Source organism: Haliotis rufescens, unplaced genomic scaffold, assembly GCF_023055435.1.
Source record: "Haliotis rufescens isolate VD_foot unplaced genomic scaffold, xgHalRufe1.0.p SCAF_5, whole genome shotgun sequence".
Taxonomy (NCBI): Eukaryota; Metazoa; Mollusca; class Gastropoda; order Lepetellida; family Haliotidae; genus Haliotis; species Haliotis rufescens.
Genome location: NW_025964223.1, coordinates 48,230,246 through 48,252,102, shown reverse-complemented (window position 1 = coordinate 48,252,102; position 21,857 = coordinate 48,230,246). Strand labels below are relative to the sequence as shown.

The 21,857-nt window shown below is 39.0% G+C and overlaps 1 protein-coding gene across 1 annotated transcript in view; it reads left to right on the top strand.

Annotated features, from left to right (window-relative positions):
- LOC124137117 (E3 ubiquitin-protein ligase rnf213-alpha-like) overlaps window positions 1-21,857 on the top strand; it is a 389,816-nt gene that overhangs the window by 145,021 nt on the left and 222,938 nt on the right. Inside the window, exons 12-16 of the mRNA XM_048383821.1 lie at window positions 316-604; window positions 1,287-1,385; window positions 4,841-4,957; window positions 18,446-18,605; window positions 19,039-19,389. Coding sequence (XP_048239778.1) covers window positions 316-604; window positions 1,287-1,385; window positions 4,841-4,957; window positions 18,446-18,605; window positions 19,039-19,389 — 1,016 coding nt within the window. The remainder of the gene's footprint in view (window positions 1-315; window positions 605-1,286; window positions 1,386-4,840; window positions 4,958-18,445; window positions 18,606-19,038; window positions 19,390-21,857) is intronic.

The window sequence follows — 21,857 nt, the reverse complement described above, 5'->3', positions numbered from 1 at the left end:
CTGTGGTTTTGTAGATGTCTTTGTTTTTGTCTACATATTAAGGTGAGTTACAGTGTCAAGGCACTCTTTTATTATATGTAACATTCATTGTTGGAGAAACATTGATGAAATTTAATTATCTATTTCATATTTGTCAATTAGTCCTCAATACCCGAGCTGATAATAATTAAATATCTCATGGATGTTAAGAGGTGACATGATAAATCCAGCCCTTTAGCATGTTTGGAAGTACTGTTAATTTGTGAATTAATTCTAGAGTATTGTTGGGAGGTATAATATGTTTAGTTATCTCCTTTTGTGTTTAAATTGGACTAGCTCCTTGGAGAAGTGCTTTGCAGAAAGAAACTTGACTTTGAAGATTACAACAGATTTGATAAAAAAGTACCAGTGGTATACACCACGCACAGATGAATTCATCTATGCAGCTGCAGACTTGTTTGCATCAAGTGTCTATGACTGTACATTTCATGAAGATGAACATGCAGCTTCTAAACTGGATAGTGTAAAAGAAGGAGACGATCAGATTCTGGAATGTTGGAAAGTTATCAATATTTGGATGCAGACACTGTTTTCTCAAACAGTAATGCGTGGCAGATGCCTTCAGGTGAGTGTCATTTACTCTATTGACATATGATTTTTGTTATGTCACTAAGGATAGGTGTTAACGATATACATTTCTGTTTTTTTTTTCTGAAATTGTATTGTGATTAACAAATTCTATACACTCTTTATTCTTCAATATAATTTGATACATTCTGTTAAGTATGTTGGATCTAGTTCTACAACTAGAACTAGTTTCCTAGTTTCCTGTAATCATGTTTAAATGTAAATTTTGCCTTGACTTTGAATTTTTTTTATTCTGACTGAAGTCAGTTAGTTCAAATCACACTGAAACATTTAACTGAAAGACCTATGCCACAGAAGCAACTGTTTATAGGAAAGTACTTCTTGTAAGTAAATCCGATTCAAATAATTATGTATACAAATGTATGTTATAAAATGCATTTTCTTGCAGTAGTCAGTGTGTATATGGCAGTACACTTGGGGTAGAAAACATGATATAAATCTACAAAGAGATAATTAAACAAATAAGCACTAAACCTTACTAGGTTCTCAGATGATTGAGGCTTATTGACGTCTGGTGTTGGCGTTTTGTATGTATTTGAGAATATATTAAGGACGATTTGTTATATCGGTCAGTTCCTTATAGGCGTGTTCGATATAAACATAGCTTACTGTATATCTATTTTGTCAGGATACTTTATGTTTTTTGTACATTTTGTCAGAACTGGAACTGTTTGCTGAAGCTTGACTTTGGAAGTTCAAGAACAAATGACCAATTGCAAACTGTCCTTTTGAATGGAGTTGAAGCTGTCCTGTCAGAGGTATATGCAAAATATTATACATTATCAGCCATTTTGGTTAATGGTCAGTTGTGTTATCAGTAATTCTTGCGAATCCTCTACCTCTATTACATCATTGCCATTATTCCTGTATTTTGTCTGCAACCATGCTGTTGGTGATAATGATTATATGTTTCTCCTTGACACCATCATATTCACTTTAGCCATTGCTGACTACACTACATTTCATAAGTAACTTTCCCTATTTTCATGAAACTTTCCTGCCACTATTGCAGCACTAACACAGAATTATCGCACCACTTTTGAGGCTTTAACGTGAAACTATTGCACAACTTTCAACAACTTTCGCAACAACATGTTACAAGATCGCGGGACTTTTGCAACACTTTCACGCCACTATCATTATAGTATTAGTATTTGTAAAACTTAAGAACACATCCATCCCATATGAATTTATGAAACCACGACATACAGGTAAAAAATGTTAGCATGACTGACATGCATTGTCTATCCAGTAAAAATAAATCATGGCTTCCCAATATTATTGAAAAAAGCTGAATTGAAACCCAACCCCTTTCTTTCATTTGGTCTCTTTTGTTTATGTTACATATTTCACAACTGGTATGTGAGTTCATTTTAGACGCTAATATTGTTTTCATTATCTTAGTTTTTGCTGTCTTGACTTCATTATTTCTTGACAAAGTAGACACAATTTATGGATAACAACTTCCTTAATACTGTAAAGGCGACGTTTCGGTATAGATCCTTATACCGTTGTCAAGCAAGGACATTCTTATTCCTTGACCTACATAGTCAATCTCCTTACCACACCTATTTTCCCTTTTGATTTATTGTTTCCTTTTTCAGTGTTGTTATGTGATGTGCATGGTCTTGAAATTAATGTAATTTTTGGAGAGTAATTTGGATATTATGTTTGTCTATCTATTCAACAAAACAGGTTATATTTCTGTCACTGGGATGGTATACATGTGTACATATGATAATTGAGGAAATAAATGTTAAAATCAGAATGGCTCAATAAGCTGAATTGCTGATTGCAGCACATGATGCTGCTTGGTAATGCATATCTGTGCATCACACAGGAAGGAGTTGTTCATATTCACAAACATAGACCTGATTTCATATTTTTTAAAGATTGTATTTGCTGTAACTGAAGCTAGCTGTGTTACTAAAATCATTTGAACATTTGTTTGGCAAAACAAATAGCATCATCAATCTGCATAACGTAATTCAAGTTTAGGCGAACCTGTATTTAATACATGTAGATGTAGAAGTCAGATCAGCAACTCATATTGTGTAATGCCTATTACCCAGATACACAGAATGACATGATCTATTACGACTGTTTATATCACCAAGTATTAAGTATAAGTATATTAATTATATTATTCACCAAGCCATCTAATACCCCTATGCCACCTGTTCATTTGCCTCTTTTATGTACCAAATCTTAAGCATAGACTTAATGCAGACACAAAGTCCTGGGGTTTGTAATTTCAACATTGAACATTTCTGGGGTTTTTTTTGTAGCCAAAGCAATATAACAAGTGGGTAGGTGTTGATAGCCACTGTCAACACTCAGCATTTCAGACATTTATGGATCATGTGGTAGAAGAATGCAGGTCCTTAGTGTGTATGAATCAGATGAACTGAGGACCAAAATTGGGGTGAATCTAGAAATACACAATCACTGTATTCAGGCACCACTGGGAATTGCGTTCCCATACACTACTCCTGATTCCAAAGACAATTAATAACTGATACAAATGAGTTATCATGAATGTCACACACATTAATAATAATAATAAAGTCCATTTCTTCAGCGCCATTTCCGCCTCACACAGGGTCATAGACACATCTAAAGAGATAAGTCTTTATTTTTGTCTTGAAAGTGTCCAGAGTTGGAGATTGCCTAATTTCCACTGGAAGGGAATTCCAGAGCACAGATGCAGTATGAGCAAAAGTTCCGTTGCCGAATGTTTGAGTGAGACCATAGGGACACTAAACTGGAGTTTGGAAGGTGCTGTACTATAGTAGCACTGGTATGCAATGCACACGACTTTGTATTCAATCCTAGATCTTATTGGAAGCCAGTGTAATGATTTTAATAAAGGTGTGACATATGCACGCTTATTTCGTCTACATATCAATCTGGCAGCAGCATTCTGCACACGATGCAATTTGCTACATAGATCCTGTTTGATAATAATGAGCAGACTGTTAGCATAGTCCAACCTGGATAGGTTAAGTGACCTCACGAGCTGATGTATGTCAACATGGGTCTTATCTGACTGATATTTCGAATGTGGAAGTAGAAACTTTTGCAGATATTGTGAGACTCTGAGGTCTTTGACAGTCAAATATAAGGGGTTATCAACTCCATCAACAGTCAAGAATGACTCGGATATTGATGCAACAGATCGGGTATTCCCTGTGAGTATGACCTCGGTCTTATCAGGGTTGAGTCCTACCTTGCTTTTATCAGAAGCTGCCAGCAGATCATTCATGACTCTCAGAAGACAAGTTTCTGTTGAGTGAGCTGGCCTGTAAGCCGATTCGAACTTATCATATAAGCCATACTGTTCCATATAATCTGTAAGCCTGACTTTCACACATTAGTGAATATAAATATTTGCCTATGAATTTCTTATTGATTAATATAGAATAGGTGTTGTATCCATGCAGAGAAAAAAACCACTTTTTAAGAACATGTCCATGTAAAGCTTTGTTCTGTTAATGGATATAACTGGCTACACCTTTCTAAATATAGCATGAGGAACAAATATTTTGCATAGGCTTAATATAGCCCCAGGTTAGACTGAACATACATGTACATGTATCTTTGCATCCAATATACATAAAGTAACACACAACAGCATTTCTGTACCAATATGGCACCACTTTTGCGGCACTATTGCACAGCTTTTGGGGCACTAGCATGCCACTCCATGGTATTATCCCAGCATTTTTGTGTCACTTTCATGGCAGGATTGGGAACGTATCCTGAAACATTTCTGCAATACAGGGGAATAAACTTTTGAAATGTAGTGTATGTTGTTTGAAAAACTGCAGTACCTGAAAACTCTGTGAGGACCTGTATTAGAATCTTTTTACTTGTTGAATTGGATTGTAATGGGAATCCCTGACCTTAATTATGTCAACAGACTATGCGATGACATAGCTGGACTATTGCTGACTGAAGTGTAAAACAACAAACAAAGCTTTACAAAATGTGGCGATAATTTCTGTGAATGTTTGTTGTGATAACTATAAATAACTTAGAGGAGTATTATTATGAAGTTCCTCACATTACATGACAGTGACATATCCTCTCGACAGACTTCACACTCTGGCTAGTTAGTGTCTATATGCCTGCAGTTTCATATGAGATTGTCTCAACAATATATATATATATTGTATCAAAAGTTATATGAAAGATTAATATCTCTTTTCAGATGACACACATGGATTGCTGTCATGTGTTCCTGAATGAGAATATATCAGGCCTCAGTAATGTTCTGCAAGAACGAATAACAAATGCAGCTTTCAAGTCCTTTGATAATCTTGTGAGGGTAAGTGTAACGTTTGTACATGATTTAGAGGAAATCATTCAGGCTGTCAAATTATTTACTTAAATTAAATTCGAGTAAAACCTGATTGATGTTATGAATGTGTAACGTAAATGTCATGATTTATAAAGTTTTAGCTCTCAAACTGCAGGACATTGCTGAATTTGGCAAAACATGTTGCCCTTCATCATTACTCCTCAATAATTGATAATAGTATATGATGTCAGATGTGGAATTAGGGGTGGTGTGTGGTTGCCGTGTTCTGAGTGCTGGTTTTCAAATCTTGATAACCCAACAAGGGGCTTGATTGTGACATACTTGCTGGTAGGGGAGGTTATTTTTCCTTTGGCTGATAGTGGCAATTTGTAATTGCTGGCTACCCAGTTCAGTTTGCAGGCTTGGAAGAAAATGGTGTGACACATCCTGGCTGATGTTTCACATTTTGTTGTTACTGGCAGACATATTTTATAGGTGATGGCAGAACTGATAGCTGTGTGCTATGGAATGTGCTTTCAGTTGATGGTCATGGCAGGGCTTATGTTAATAAGTAGTAACAGGGCCATAGCTTGGTGCTAATATCAGACCCTTTAGGAACTTTGTTGGGTGCCAGTGAGGTTGGTTAAGAACATGCCGTCTCTACCACAAGTCTTCAGTATGCTGTGACTGATCTTAAACACCAGCTGTAAGCTCAGGAAGAGGACCTATCTTCCAGTAATACATGATTGTGGAAAAAGGGGTTCCAATGAGAAAACATAACAAATACCTACCACCCTCATGAGCTTTGATTGGTTTGATATTATGTTAAGGAAATTTAAACCCTACCTGACTACCTTATCTCTTATGTGGCTGCCTATTCTAAAAGATGTGACTGGATGTAGTTAAATTGCTTGAGGAAGAACATCTCATTGAGATCTTTATTGATCCCTGGAAGGAGTTCTGTTCACACCTCGATCTCAATTATGGCTGAGTGCTGATATGATATGCATTTTGTTTATCTATATATTAACAACAAGAGCCTCAATGTCATTTAGCTTGTTTCCATTGTTCTCTCAGCTGTCATTATGAATCATGGTCATCCAAGGAAAATCTACAACAATACTTTGCCATCCTGTCATGTTATGCTGTACAACTGTTTGTTTTAATCGTAACAATGGCTGACAGATGACGATCTAAAGCCAGATCTCAATCAACATAAAGGTTTAAGCAGGAAACGACCTCTGACCTGAATGAAAACAACAATGGGGACGATTGTGGCGAAATGTCTAGCCCAGCTTCCTCTGACAGGAATATAAACAGACGCTCTCCATATTTAAAAGCAGCTGATATTCGATGTCTGACAGACATGGGTGTCAATGTGCCCGCTTCCTGGTTCAGACGGACATTAATGCAGAGCTACAATGAAATCTGAGGGTGATGACAGGAACCAACAGCACGGTCAGGTCACCACCGCTATGATCTCTCAACCAGCTCCAGTCAGTCAAGATCAAGACACTGATGCGCCGCTACAGAGAGACAGTTCACAGGATTTTGCTCTGATAAATTCTGCTAGTGCCACAGAAAATACAGTGACAGTGTTTTCATTACAAAGGGAGATCGCCGAATTGAAGTCTATCGTCATGAACTTGGGACAACAATTACAACCTCCTACATGTATATTTACCACCACCAGTGACAACGACAACCCAGAGAGGAGTCAAGACAAGCCACAGGAGCAAGTAGTGATGTTCCCAGACAGCTACACAGGGATGTACCCTCGGATTCACTGCCACACATACACACCATTTCCTCCACTCTAAAAAGGAGAATACAACAAGGTAAATATGTAAATTTAGCCTTGCTTCTTCTGCCAAATCAGGCAAATTTAGACAGACTGTCAGATTTTAAAGGACAGACTTTAAACTTACGTGATGAACCAAGGAATAATCGCTCATTAACACTTGGAGAATTCATCAAGGCATTTGGAATATACAAGGACATATACTGTGCTGGCAATGCAGAGAAACGACGTCAACTAGACGGCCATGAACAGACAGTGATTGATTTGGCCACTCATTATGGTGGGACAGCCAACTATGATTACCACAGGTTGTTCGCGGCAAGAGTGGCAGTCTCTTCTGAGAAAGGCACCAGCATTATAGTCTGGAAGGTAATTTATGGTACCAACGTTTACTACAATATCTGAAAAACTATTGGACCTACTCCAGTCAAATTTGGTATGAGAGTAGTCATACATAACTGGATATTACATTTAAAGACAATCAGTGCATGAATAAAATATCTGTCTAATTAGCTATCACAATATTTCATCAACAACCAGACCTGTTCGTCACGGGTGGAATGAGCATTCATTGTAACAGCCATCTGCATAATGCTACCCCTGCGTCACAGGGCCATATGACACAGTTGAACCAATCAACTCAACTCGAAAGGTTGCACGGGAATCACTCACGCACGAATACGGTGTTAGCGTTGGGCGTCTCAAAGTGTGTGATTCCCGTGCAACCTTTCGAGTTGAGTTGATCGGTTCAACTGTGTTTGTTTTTGTTGTCTCAGCACAAATGTGGGAAACAAGGTACAGCAAGGCCCCAAGCTAAGTGGGATTGGCTTATTGACAGGGGCTTCTGCTACTGAATACAACAATACCAGACACAGAACCATGATACAAGTGGTGACTGAAAAATCCTGAGGCTTACTATGATTGACCGCATTCATGGGGCTGGTTGCTAATTATTTTTAATCATAATGCCCTCTGAGGTCCACACACTCCTGCTATTGATGGTAGTCCTGGTTGAACATTACACCTCCAGTGAGTTTTGGATGACATTTAGTCTAGATATTCTCACGCAGTTGCCTAAGCAGATTGGCATTATATTTTTTTATTTGACCACTGATGATGTCTCGGCCACTGGTGATTTTTCTTATGAGTACTACACAAATATTACTGACATCAGAGATCATTCTTCAATGGAACTCTTCCTAATGGCTGTGGCAAGTTTGGCAACCAGCCAGTACAACCAACCGATCAGCCATACAGCTTGTCGATCAATCAGCCGTACAGCCAGCCGACTGATCAGCAGTCTGACCAGCCATCTGACCAGCCGGGTATTAGCAAGCAGGCTTTTCCGTTCCGTGATACACGGTCAGATAGAAGATCTTTGCTTGGGTCCTAGCAGGGTATGGCAAGGCTAAACTCCCAAAGCCAAGACACTATACTGTCACTGCACGGCACAGACCGACAAGCTGTTCAATCAGCCGATCAGTAGGTCACGATAGGGCAACAACATTGACTCAGGGCTAATCCACCAACTATCCAGTTGATAGGCTTACCATATGATCTTCATCAACAGACGGCACCCAAGCCAGCTGCACAGACTACAGGGGACCGTCACGCTGAACGTCATACCGACCCAGAGGAGATCACCGTACTCTAGGGCAGCCATCACAAGCCAAACGGTCTTTGATCGTACCGGAATCCTGGACACCAGCAGAAGATGAACCTCTCTGGGATTACATGGCAGACTACCATGATTATACACCCCCCATGGGAGCTACCCTCAGTCACTCGATGGTGGAAGCAGAGTACTATGGTGATACCAATCAGGCTGACGACTGACATTAACAGGATTATGCAGAGGGATATATGTTTGAAGAACTTGTCGAAGAGTTATATCATCTCATGCCTGTACTCCAACCTCCTGTGACAGACAATTTGCCACCTCAGATGCTGGTATATGGGGGATGTCATGCTCCCATGCTGAGCTATGCAGGCAAGGTTGTAGACCAGATGTCTGAAAGTCTGCTCAAGCTAAGACATGAGGAACAACTACCCTTACCTCCATTGAAATGTAAGTTATATAAAACCACTTCCGTCTTATCCAAGTTTGGATGAAGATTTCCTGTGAAGCTCAAGTACTGTCGGTCATACTAGAAAACTGCTTTTCTGGCTTCATTTCATAAATACAAATCAAAAACTATAAAGAGCATATATCAAAATAACGCAAATTGCCCTAATCTAGCCTTTCCTAACTGACACTGTGATTATCCTTAAAATGTACTTTTACAGGTAAAATGATGATCAACTTAGAAAATATTCACGTGTTGTCATGCATGTATGAAATGGCCTATAACCTGAGGTAATAACACGTACCTGTCCTGAGGTGATGACCTCACAACGTCGCGTGCATTCTCACAGGTGCAAATGTCACCAATTTGGGGGTGGTCTAAAAATATTGATGTTATTGTACTTAATTGACATGTGTGGTGATGGGGTAGCAATTTAGGATATGTACTGCATTATATTTGCTTGGAAACATGATGGAATAGTTAAGAGCTATGAAATGGGATGAGTATTGGAAGGTTGTGGTTTTGGAATCCAGAAGTATTTGTTGTTCTTCAGATTATTTCTTGAGGTAGCATTTGATGACGTATATGAATCTGTACTTTGGAATGTTGTGTTTTGTCTTGCCACGAACCCTTTACACTCAGCCAAGATGGACACAACAGGGTTGAGTTCACAATGTCTGACTGGCGTACGTAAGACAACGTGACCGTGTTGTGCTGCCAGCACATATGTCCTGTACTTTACAGGGTTCTTATTCAGCCGAATTTTCTCCATTAGTTGAACTTTCGTCTCATACGGTCTGAAGTCGACAATGTCATATATTCCTGTATGGTCACCTTCAGACTACTCATGGTTTTGAAGACAGTATCTGATTACTAAACGTTATATTAACTGGTGTTATCTATGACAATCACACTGAGGTTGTTTAAAATGGGCAATAGCTGAAGTTACAACCAGTCTATGAACACATCACCTCCTATAATTTCCTTATGAAAATCACCATTTTTCTTTTTCGCCTCGACTTTACTGATGGTCTATGGGTGCCGATAGCCACATGTGAATGATTCATCAAGGTTAATTATCTGGACACCCTAACTGTGATAGTTATGAATGGTTCGGAGATAATGTAACCTCACAGACAGGATGGAATATTTTCCCCTGAAAAGTGCTTGGTCACCGCCACGCGCAGTGTATTGAAATCCCATCTCTTGGACAGCAATAGTTAGTGCAGTTAACATTAATTGTATCTTTAATTCCTGCAAAATTCTACTACAAGTCAGGGTTACCTTCTGCTCATAAAGCTTGTACACTATACGCCTAATCACCCTGTATCAAAGCTGTCTGATATCTTTTTACGTCCCAGTTTTGTTTTTGAGACCACCCCTATACCTGTTTTGTTTTATTTAACATACCATAGACTTGATGGTATGAATTAAGAACCCAATAGCTTGAGCAGTTCGGTAATTCAACCTATCTAAATTAATAAATGGTTTCCCTCTATCTCTCTAAAGTGTAATGAACTTGTAAACATTTTCCCAATCTAGACTCCATATTGTGTACCATGGTTATGGCTATGCAAGTGTAATGTAACATGCATCATGGGAGCAATGTTAACAAAGAAACCGCATCATCATGTTGTCATTTTAGAAGGTGTATATCTAGAATTTTCTCAAAATGATTTTTGTGTGTAGATTAGTTGTTTTATGAAGTTTACATTATTATCAATATAACGGAGTCACATGCTCATATTTCTATAGCCCATTTCAGACTGCCATCATTGGACTTAAAATAAATGTGAACTTCCTGTTTCCGTTCGAATTTGTCTGCTGTAAACTTGTCGATAGGACTCCTTGTGACTGAAATACTTCAAACCACAGGTAGGTCGATCGGTAGTTACTCGATATTTCAATAACAATAGTCTGTGAAAAGTTATATCCTTTTTTAACAGGCAAAAAGCAGTTTTCTAGCATTTCCGACAGTACTTTAGTAGGCAACCCTAGTACTATGTCACGTTGCCTGCTTCACAGATTAAGGATCTGTCATCAGACTCCACAGCTATTAAGGCTGCAGCGTCAACAACTCCTAGCTCAGATTCGTTCTAAAGCAGTTTCTAAACAAACCAAGAGGTTGATAATGTCACAACCTATATCAGCTCACGACATTCAATGGGAACCTGGGACATGTAACAGACGAAGTCAGGTAGGATACAACGGAATGATTCCAAACATCAACTATCAGCCTAGTTGCCAAGGCTCATGGATCATCCCAACCCAAGAAGCATTCTTGGGACCAGAAAGACTCGTCTTACAAACAGTATCCTAAGAAGAAGTTTGTCCCCTTCGGGAAGGATTCATTCCAACTGTGTCGGGGGTACAACAAGCGCCACTCTTCTCAGGAATCTTTTCGTCAGCCAGACGACAAGAAACAAGGATCCTATCGCCATGGTAGATCTGGAGGTAGAGGTGAACGTATATTCTGACTTCACTGCCACCCACGCTGATGTTATGGAGTTACCGCTAACGTCTTTCAACATAATACCAACTCCGGGACCAGTTAGAGGATGCCTCTTGTCATACGCCAAAAATTGGAAGCAGGTTACACCCGACCGCTGGATTCTAGATGTTTGGCTCACAGATACAAACTGCACTTCAAGAAAGATCCTGTCTTTAGGTCCCGAGCTGTCGGGCGCAGATTTCAGCTAGTCGGAGCCAAGCTAGCAGCAGATCTTGCAGTCAGGAACCTACTGAAAAAGCGAGCCATTAGATGACTAGTGGAGACCAACAAAACCAAGGGCTTTTATTCTCCGGTATTCCTAGTCCCGAAAAAGAATACAACTGACATGAGGATGATAATCCACTTAAAGATCCTCAACAAAAGATACCTGGTACCTCTGCCACAATTCCAAGTAGAAACCGTACAGAAGTTACGGTCAACATTGAAGACAGGAAACTGGCTTATCAGCCTTGACCTACAGGATGCCTATATTCACGTCCCAATACACCCATCCTCATGCAAATATCTTTGCTTTGCGATCAATAGTCAGCATTACGAATTCCACGTCTTTCCATTCGGGATATCAATAGCCTCTTGGCTATTCACCAGGATTACAGCCCCAGTCATCAGGTTTGCCCATCTCCAGCTAGCTCAAATCCATTGGTACCTGGACGATTTCCTGGCTGCAGACCAAGAGTAAGCTAAATTACACAAGAACAGGTGTATTCTTGATCCAACTTGTGACCTACCTGGGCTTGCTAGTCAAGTCCGAGGCTACTACTGTTCAAGACATCATGTACATCAGAGCAAGATTCCAACTAAACAAGGGATATCTGTGCCCACCAGAGAATCGATTCATCAAGACTATCACAATGATCACTATCAAGTCAACCCACTAGGCAACTTAACATCTCTACAGGATATGACCTTCAGAGGAAGGCTGATGCTACATCCTCTACAGACATGGATCAATTCACTACGATCCCAAAACCTAGAATTACAGACTCAGTTACCTACCAACCTAGTACAAGATCTTCATTGGTGGACCCACAGAGAACATGTGATGAATGGCATCCCTTTGACTTATCCCATGCCCGAACACCATCTATTCGCAAACCCGTCAGATACAGGATGGGGAGCTCATATGGACGATCTCACAGTACATGGATCTTGGAACACAGGAGAGAAGACCATTCATATCAACTGCAAGGAAATGAAGGCCATCTACAATGCCATCCTGGCATGGAAGATACATCTATCTCAATCATCAATCCTCATATCCACGGACAACACCACAGTAGTGCTGTATATCCAGAAACAAGGGGAAACTAGATCCAGCCCCCTGATGATTGAGACTACACGATTGTTTGCCTTGGCAGACTCCATCAATTGCTGGATGGAAGCAAGATATATACCCGGGAAATTGAACATCCATGCAGACAGCCTTTCCTGCCAGAGGAAAATAGTAGCAACAGAATGGACCTTACATCTTCAGATCTTTGCTTGGATAACCATGTTATGGGACAAACCTCACCTAGATCTATTTGCCACCTGCCAGAATCATCAACTTCCTATGTATATGTCAGTCCAGTACCCAAACCAAGAGCTCATCAGACTGACGCTCTATCAATGGACTGGATGGGTCTATATACTTTCCCTATACAGATTCCCTCCATGGTCTCTCCTAGACAAGGTCATCCACAAGGTGGAGGAGACGGATGGCATGATAATCCTGATAGCACCCCAGACTTCTAAGACTACTAATGGAGGAACCTATCCAGTTACCTCTCTGTCGAGATCTGCAACGACAACCCAAGTCCAGCAATCTGCCCAGACTACATCTAACCGCCTGGAAGTTATCACGCAGAAGATGCAGATATCCAGGTACTCTGAGCTTTCAATAAGTTTCCTGTGAGACCAAGAGATCTTTGAAAGTAAAACCTCATCATTCTTAGCAATACAAAACCTCTATTACATCAGTGCCGGAAATCCTTGTATTTCAGCTGTCACCACACAATAAAATTTTCCGATTTTCAACAGAAGTCTTCCTCACTGTCAACTATCCATAACCAGCTTAGATACTATTAGTATCTTCCTTGTTAAAGGGCAAGTAAAGTCAACATGGCAACTTTGCAGATTTTAATACTTTAGGGCAAACTTAATCACAAATGCTTGACCAAGATTGATTTTGAAACACACTCATAACGTAAAACAGACAATTCCAGGGATTCCCCTTACTGGGGTTAAAACATGTTCCCAGTTTTGACCTGCTGCACAGTTTCAATAATCGTAAGAATAAGGCCGATGACAGTCTGCCTGCTTCTGCGTCGGACCATTTAATAATTTACGTCTTTTTTCTGTCTGCTCAACCATTTGATTACCATGTACACAACTTATCTCACTTTAGTAACAACAAAGAAGATGCCTTCAGTTGTTCCTTAGGGGATTAATCACTACCAAGGGCAGCTACTGGTTGATCACCCAAACATCAAGATAAAAGGTCGTTTCACATACTGAACAGTGTATACAATGTTATTTTTGTAGGATTAAGAGAAATAGCAGGAACAGTATATGTTTAACGGCTGAGAATCACAAGACAGATAAATGCAGCAAACATATCAGCCAATGCAAAATGAAAACAGTAACTGCTGTGCCAGTAGCTTTAGGCCACGCTGATTACTGAGTGTGTGATTTCCGCACTTTGGGACATTTAAATACTTTCTATGAATATTGGGAATTTTCCTCTTAGAAATTGACTAAATGTATCTTGAAAAATTGATATTCACAACAAAAGTGCCATCATTTGCCTTTTAAACCTCTTTGCATGTGCAGCCAGAAAGTCTTCACTTCTTTCCTGTGTGTTCTACTGTCAATATCAAAACTTTTTTTCACAGTTTTCACACTGTGATAAAGTTTGGAATTTCAGTGGACAATGGACATTGGGCCTACATCAATTGGTTCATGGCTAGAGTTCGCCATGTTATCCACTGGAGAAAGCTCTTCTTCCTTTGACAAATAATTTCATTCTTTAAAGTTTACACTGTTTCTTTAATGCCGATTGGCTGAATCATTTGATGTGAATTTTGTTGTGTGAAATTGATTATGTGAACTTTTGCTGGAACTGCTTTCCGGGGTTAGCCCGAACTCTTGACCAGCGTTTACAATCAACTTGTTTTTCTTTTTTTTTAATCCCTGCATTTATCAGCAATATAATTAATTTAATATTTTTGCCTGGTCTTGTAACATTTTATCTGACTGTAAACTAAATAAATGCTTTGGTTCTGGTGTTTGATGTCATCTGCTACATGAAACATGGGCTCTGAAAATATTCAATGGTTAGCCAAATAAAATTAATCTATGAATACACACTGCCATTTAGAAAGTGGTCAAATGTAACTAATGTTATATTTGGGATAACACTTTCTTGGTAAAGAACAGATTCTAGTACTTTTGGGGATGAATCCAGTCCAGGATTCGAACCCACACTGCCAGAGTGAGGCACCTAATAGCATACTTTGTGTCTATCTATGAGCTATCCTGCTGGAGGACGTCAAAACCTTGTGCACACTCCCAAAGTGGAACCGCTAATTTGTTCCGTCTGCTCTGTTGGAGGATCTATTTAAACCTCTTACATCTGCCATGTTGTTACAAATGACCAAGAAAACAGAAAGCCTATTGGCCAGGGCCATTGTGATTAGGATCTCTGTAGTTCATGCTCTTTATTTACCAGATTCATGCAGGCGGAAAATGAGTTAAGATCCAGTCTACCGCCCTGGGATGGCTTAGACATAGATAATACACGATTTCTGCCCTTGCCAAGGCTTTAACACCACGACATCGACCTCTCTGTCCTGTTCTGGCTCTCCTATTCTACTCAGCAGCAACACAATCACACAGGAGATCCAGACAAGGTCTCATTTCATGTAAAGAAGCTTTGGATAAAACAGGATAGCTTAAAACTCTGACAGTTACAGACACATGGAACTGACAATTAAATTGTAAGGTACTTTCACTGCTTATGAAATCAGGGCACTGTCTACCATCTTTGCTTCATTGAAAACAGTCTCAGTAGAATGAGTTTTCTCCAGTTATGTGTCATGCTCCAACAACATGTTTTTCACTTCTTATATTTAGAACATTTTGCTGAATAAGCTACTGGCTGTCAGGTGGTTGCAGTCCAGTCAATCATCACCCAGTAGCTCCTCTCACCTTGCCTGGGAAAGGAGGATTGCGCCGGGTGTACTTTTGGAACCATATTGTCTGCAAGGTGCAGGACAGGTCATAGGTTAACTGCAAGTGATCACACTCATAAGTCACAGGAATTATATCAATGCCAATGGAAGTGGGAGAGGTTTAGGAAAGGGTAACAAACTTTCAGTATCTCAACTGGTTTTGCATAGTTGACAGTCAAGAGGATTTTTGTCGAAAATATCAAGATTTTATAAGTTGATGACCAAAATTTCTGGCATACTTTCAGCATTACTTTTTTATGAGTTTTCCTTGTGCAGAAGATATGAATGCTTGACAGTATGAGTGTCAGTAATTTATGGCTTCATCACAACATGTTTATATCACACATGGTATGGACGTTATGTACATTGTACATATTTGTGGACAGGTTAAATATATTTCATATTGTTTTTCACTTTTATAAAGAAATTTATATTTACATGTCAAGTACACTGTTTTCATCATCTTCGCATTGTTCAGTCGCTTCAGACTGTAATGAAGAAATTGTTGTCAGATTCCATTTTCCCATGTCCCAAAAACCAGACAAATAACATGCAACTTCATGTATACAGGCAGTGCAAAATGGGCTGTGCACAGGAACAACGACAGACCCTCCTATCTATTTGAATAAAAAGCATTGAATGGGTTTAAAATGAAGGTTTATTGGAAGCTTTGTTTCTGTATTGGAACTGAATGCTCCGAAACTCTGTCAAATGCAACAGAATAACTTTGGCTGTATCAGTCAAAAGCCAATCATAGTTGATTGACAACACCTTTTCCCGAAAACCAGCATGCAAGAAATGGCAGCGATAAACAAATAAGCGACAAGCAAGTTATTTCTTTTGGTTAGACTCAAAGTCTTGACTGTAAAGCATAAAATTCATGGCGCTGAGCAGCTACTATTGATATGCATCAGTATTTGTTATCTAAAGTGAGAGACATACATGTTTCCTTGTATCAGTTATCGCAAATAAATGGGCAGTAGTCATGTGTGGTCTCTGAACATGCTGAAGATGTCTGACATCTCGCCCGTCCACCCACCAGTTCCCAGCAATCTTGGCAACTGTGTGGTAGCCAAAACAAACACATTGGGATCTGGTAATGGTATAGGTTTATAAAAAAATCATATATATCTATATTATTGTTTAAGTGCCAATCAGCTGCAGATGAAATCCTTACTGTTGACATTAACTGACAGAAAGTTTTTATTAGCCCTGTCATATCAACAATTTTTGGGCAAATACTAGATCTAGCTCTAAAATGTAAACAGTGAATGAAATTTTAGGTGAAGTCATTTTTCTAGCTCAATGACTGATAAGCTTCCCATTTGACACCCATCAAAATATGACCGCCTCCGTGGTCTAGAGGTAGAGCGTCCGCCCAGAGAGCGGAAGGTCCGGGGTTCTATCCCTGGCCGCGTCATACCAAAAGACGTTAAAAGATGGTATTTGTTGTTACCCTGCCTGGCGCTCGGCATTAAGCAGCTAAAACAAGGACTGGTTGGCTCAGAGTCAGTATACTGTGTCTGAGTGGGGTATTCATGTTAAAACTGTGGCATGGTATTTCAGTGGGCTAGCACTATAAATCGGCATCAGTCCGGATTAGTAGAAGCACACACACATACACTCACACACATGCATGCACGTCGCTATATAAGTGCAATAATCTTGGACGAGACTTTAAACCCCATCAAGATACAATGCATGCATACATAATGCCATGTTTCGCGCACTGTGCCAATGATGTCAGTTTTGATTGTGGCTGTGTGGTGATTCCAATGAGAACCGCTGTTACAACAATAGTTACTGTTTTTATATTGCATTTAAAACTATTCCTTCGCACTTGGTAGCTATTCTAATTCAAATCAATTGGAGAGCCTGAAAAAGAACTGACAGGCATTGCCATGGTATGCCTCCTTACACTGCCCAGAGCTGTACAGCAAAACACAGGTTTCAGTTTTTAATTCACTGATCTCTGCAATCTCAGGTTTTAGAATCCCAACCAATATCTCAGTCATGTTTTATCTTAAATGTAAAGCTCTGATTACACCAGTGCCATCTCTACTAGCTCAAGGTTAGGCACTCTAAGCCTTAATCCACTCTAGGCAGATAATCTATAATTCTTTTACCACCTTAAGTTTTCTCTTAGTATTTACAGTTTATCTTTTTCCATTAACTTCCTTGGTGGAAAATGAGCCTCACGAGTTATGTCACAATATGTTCAAACAGTGGTGTGCCTAAATTTTCAGACAACATAAGTAAAAAGGTTGTATTCTCATTGTAGTCAGAACAAATAGTTTCTGTTGGTAACACCACCTCTTTACTTATGGATTCCCTGCTGCTTCCCATATGTTGGATTCCCTCATATGTTTCACAAGGGCCACATTGTGTTCTCGTGTATAAAACTTATTCTAAACTTGGGCGAAGACTTGCTAACTAGAATTTTGAATGATAATAGGTCAGCATAAGTAAACAGGTAGTTATTACAATACTTTACTCAAAATGATACTATTTATCTTTCATTAACTCCCTTACTATTGTAAAGCAAGTTTTTACAATGAAGGACTGAATCTGTGTTAAATCTGTCAAATCTATGAATCTAAAAGACTGATCATACCACTGTAAAGGCTGACAATGCCATTGGTCATTTTGTTCATGAAAACTGTAGAACCTGGATCATGTGTAAATTTACACTGATCAAATTCAGTAACTGTATAATGTGCATCTCCTTTATGTAGTTAAATCATATGGATGAAACGTGAGATAATGTTCAAAAAGAATTGGTGTGTCTCCTGAATGATAGTGTTGAAAACTGCTTTGTTTATGCACAGTGTTCCATGTATGTGAACAATTTCATGATCATGAGTCTTTTCACATTACTGATGTGAACTATACTGTACTATTAATAATGATATACTTTTGCGACAGAACAAGAGCAGAATTGAAGCAACAACTACAGTGAATGAGAACTTTGGTAAACTCATGTCAAAACTGCTGACAAGTCATTGGCCTGAAACAGAGGATCAAGAAATAATCATGGAGCACTTATTGACATGGGAACCATTGTTGCATTACTTCAAGCGATTTGGTAAGAAGATCACATTAATTCTATCTTGCCTAAATGTGAAAATAGATTCATAACTGTCAAACATTTGATCTCATTGGGGAAATATAATTGTTCTTCAATATTAAGTAGTTTGCAGTGTAATTTGGTGATTGTACATGATGTTGCATAAGTTTAATCAGTTCGAGAATCAATTTCAAACTTTTGGCAGTTATTTTTGTGCTATAACATATGCTATATTTGGTGTGTTGATGCTTGGCACTAGTATGCTAAAGTATGTTGGATAAGATTTGAACATTGCAAAGAAGGTGTGACTATAAAGGCAATAATGTTTTCATCATTATGTTTAGATTGAGTTGAGAATGTCATTTCAGCCATCATCTGTCTGCCAACCATTAATAAATATGCTTACCATTAGTCGCTAAATGTACAAGTTATGTTTTGGTTGTCTTTTCAGTCATCAACTTGAATGACCCCAAAGTGCTGTCAAAACACTGTACTGTTTATATCTTGAATGCAGCACAGCTTCTGGACATGCTCAAGATATCTGTTAATGATGGCAGTATCCCAGTGTCACAACTGAGGTTGATTGTTGCTGACAGTGACAGGTTCTTGGAATTATTAGCAGCTTGTGCAGGTGTTTATGAATCTAGGGACCTGAGCACTGATGATGAGGATGGTGCCGATAAGACTGAACATGAAGAAATGCAACATATTCTTCTTATTCGCCAGAAGGAACTGAAGGTCGCTGAAGAGAGTCTCAGTCAACTGAAGATTCTAATGCACTATTGTGTTAACATCACCAGTGGTAAAATATGAATTTTCTACACTTCCTCAATTGTTACATGTCTATTTTCATAAGCTCCTCTGAATGAAAGTGAGTAATGAAATTTGGTATATGTGTGGTTGGTAGTGGGGCTCAACACATATTCCTTTTTTCACAATATGTTGAATTTTGACCTAAATTTGAACTGTGCACTTTGACCCTACACCTATATTCTCTCAAAATATAAATTTCCTGGCATAATCTTGTAGGAAACCATTGGACCAATGAAGGGTAACTTCACATTCATGATCCAACCAAAATTTACACCTGTATTTGTTTAAGAGGTTTGAATCTGATTTTCAAAAGCAGCCGTATTGACAATCCTATTTCTGGCCATTTATACTCAGCTATTTTCACTAAAAATATAATGAAATTCGGTACATGAGCAATAAGTAGTCGGGCTTTACATTAAACAATAGTTAGGTATCATTGTTAACAATTCTATCCTGTAATTTGTCAGTCATCACAACATAACAAATTTCAAATGTTAAGTAGAAGTCCTCGATCTTCATTGTCAACCATGCATAATCAGTTGTGCAAGGAATAGTATCTTGCTGCCCAGGACTCTTGTGCATTAGCAACGCAGAAAACCTCACTTTTTTCCAATCAGCAGTGTACTAGATGCAGATTGGTGAGGTGGGTGATATTACTTCTAATGTATTATATATTCTTTTAATTATTAACAATGTTAACTATTGTTTTAATATTTCTGAGAATACAAAACCTCTTCGTTTTTGGGTACTTATTAAGTCCAATACCCCTTAAAGTGGTAAATAATAGGTGTACAGTGGTCCCTCGCTACAACGCTACCAATGGGGTTCAAATAATTGGTGGGCGTTATAGACGATGAGTGGTTTAACCGAGGCCGAGGCGGGGGAGCGCGCTCGGCCAATCTCACGATCTTCGCCTTGTCTCGCACATTGCAATGAAACAAGTTGTTTACCGTTCATAGTGTAAAAATATATATTCATTATATTTTCGCCATTTGTTATTATTTACGAGCCTTAACAGTCACATTCAATGTGAATGTAGTCTACTTACATGAAAATATCGATCGATAATGGTAGTAACAGACGCTATGAGTGAAGAGCCAAACCAATTCATTACACAAGTACAGAGTGATTCAGTGGCATTGATTGGTCATGTTGCTTAAAATACGGAAAACGACAGTTTTGACCAGCGCTATGCGCATTCATACACATTCATGCAAATATAGATACACATTCAAGCCAGATTAATTGGTTTGATAACGTTACTTGATCCGAATCAAAAGGAATGACCGCCGTGTTGTAACAGCAACTACATGTGAGTTGACAGTGTCCCTCAAATTGGATTGCCCACTAATTAAGAAAATAAACCTCGCTTGTGGTTCTCTTTTATTGCATACATGCGCTTCTAAGATCAAAGGATGTATAGTGTGAAAAGTTAACTAGTAGAACAATCGTATTTCCGGGACTTGCCGCGGATGTTTTCAAACAGATTATTAGAACTCCATTCAGCGATAAACGGTTGATTATGCAATGAGAAGCGTTATGTGCAAATGAACAACGAACAACAATACAATAGCGGCCGTGTAAAACTCTCAGTATTAAAAGTGTACATAAATTTTGGGAGCCATGCGATACCGCGCGTAGTAACCGAGGTAGTGCTTTATCAAAGAGCCCAATAGCGAGGGATCACTGTATATCGAACCGAATCACTTCAAAAGGAGTAAATTCAGAAGAATGACAAGGACCAAGCAAATCTGTGATAAACTTCCATAGAACTATCATAAAATTTCATCCAATTCCCACTTGTGATGTCTGTTAACCTATGACCTGTCCAACACCCTGTAGACAATAATGATCAAAGGTGAACTTGCCGTCCAAAGTTGCTCCCAATGCTGGAATGACTGTTCTTTGCTTCAAATTCTGGGAGAGATCGGATCATGATAGAACTCCAATCTTCTGTGTGAGTTGGTCTTGAAAAGTCCAATGCTTGAAGTCCCGATACTCTAGCTGTTGTAGCCATGTCTAGATGAAAAGCTGTCTTCCTGGATCTCTAAAGCAATGTAGTCTTGCTAATGGTTCATAAAGTTCCTCTAAGAGCCCCGATAAGACCACTGATAGATTTCATTTTTGGAAAGGATGTGGTGTCCTAACATCTGTCCTAACAGAAAAGTTTTCATATGCCTGGGATGATTTCCTGTCGCTAACCCATCATGTTGTAGCACTGAAGTTAAAGCTGATCTATAACCCTCTTCGGTACCATGATGAGACTTGTTATATTAGTGTAGATGCAGCAGGAAGTCTGCCACCATAGGAATAGTTATAGTCTTCTCCCAATCTAGTCTTCTTCTCTGCTGGCTCAACTTGTCCCATCTATTGTCATAGATTGCAGATGAAGATGGTCTTCAAGGTCTTCAATGTCTGTGAAGAGTGACTCACATTATGTCGTATCTGGGTTGACGT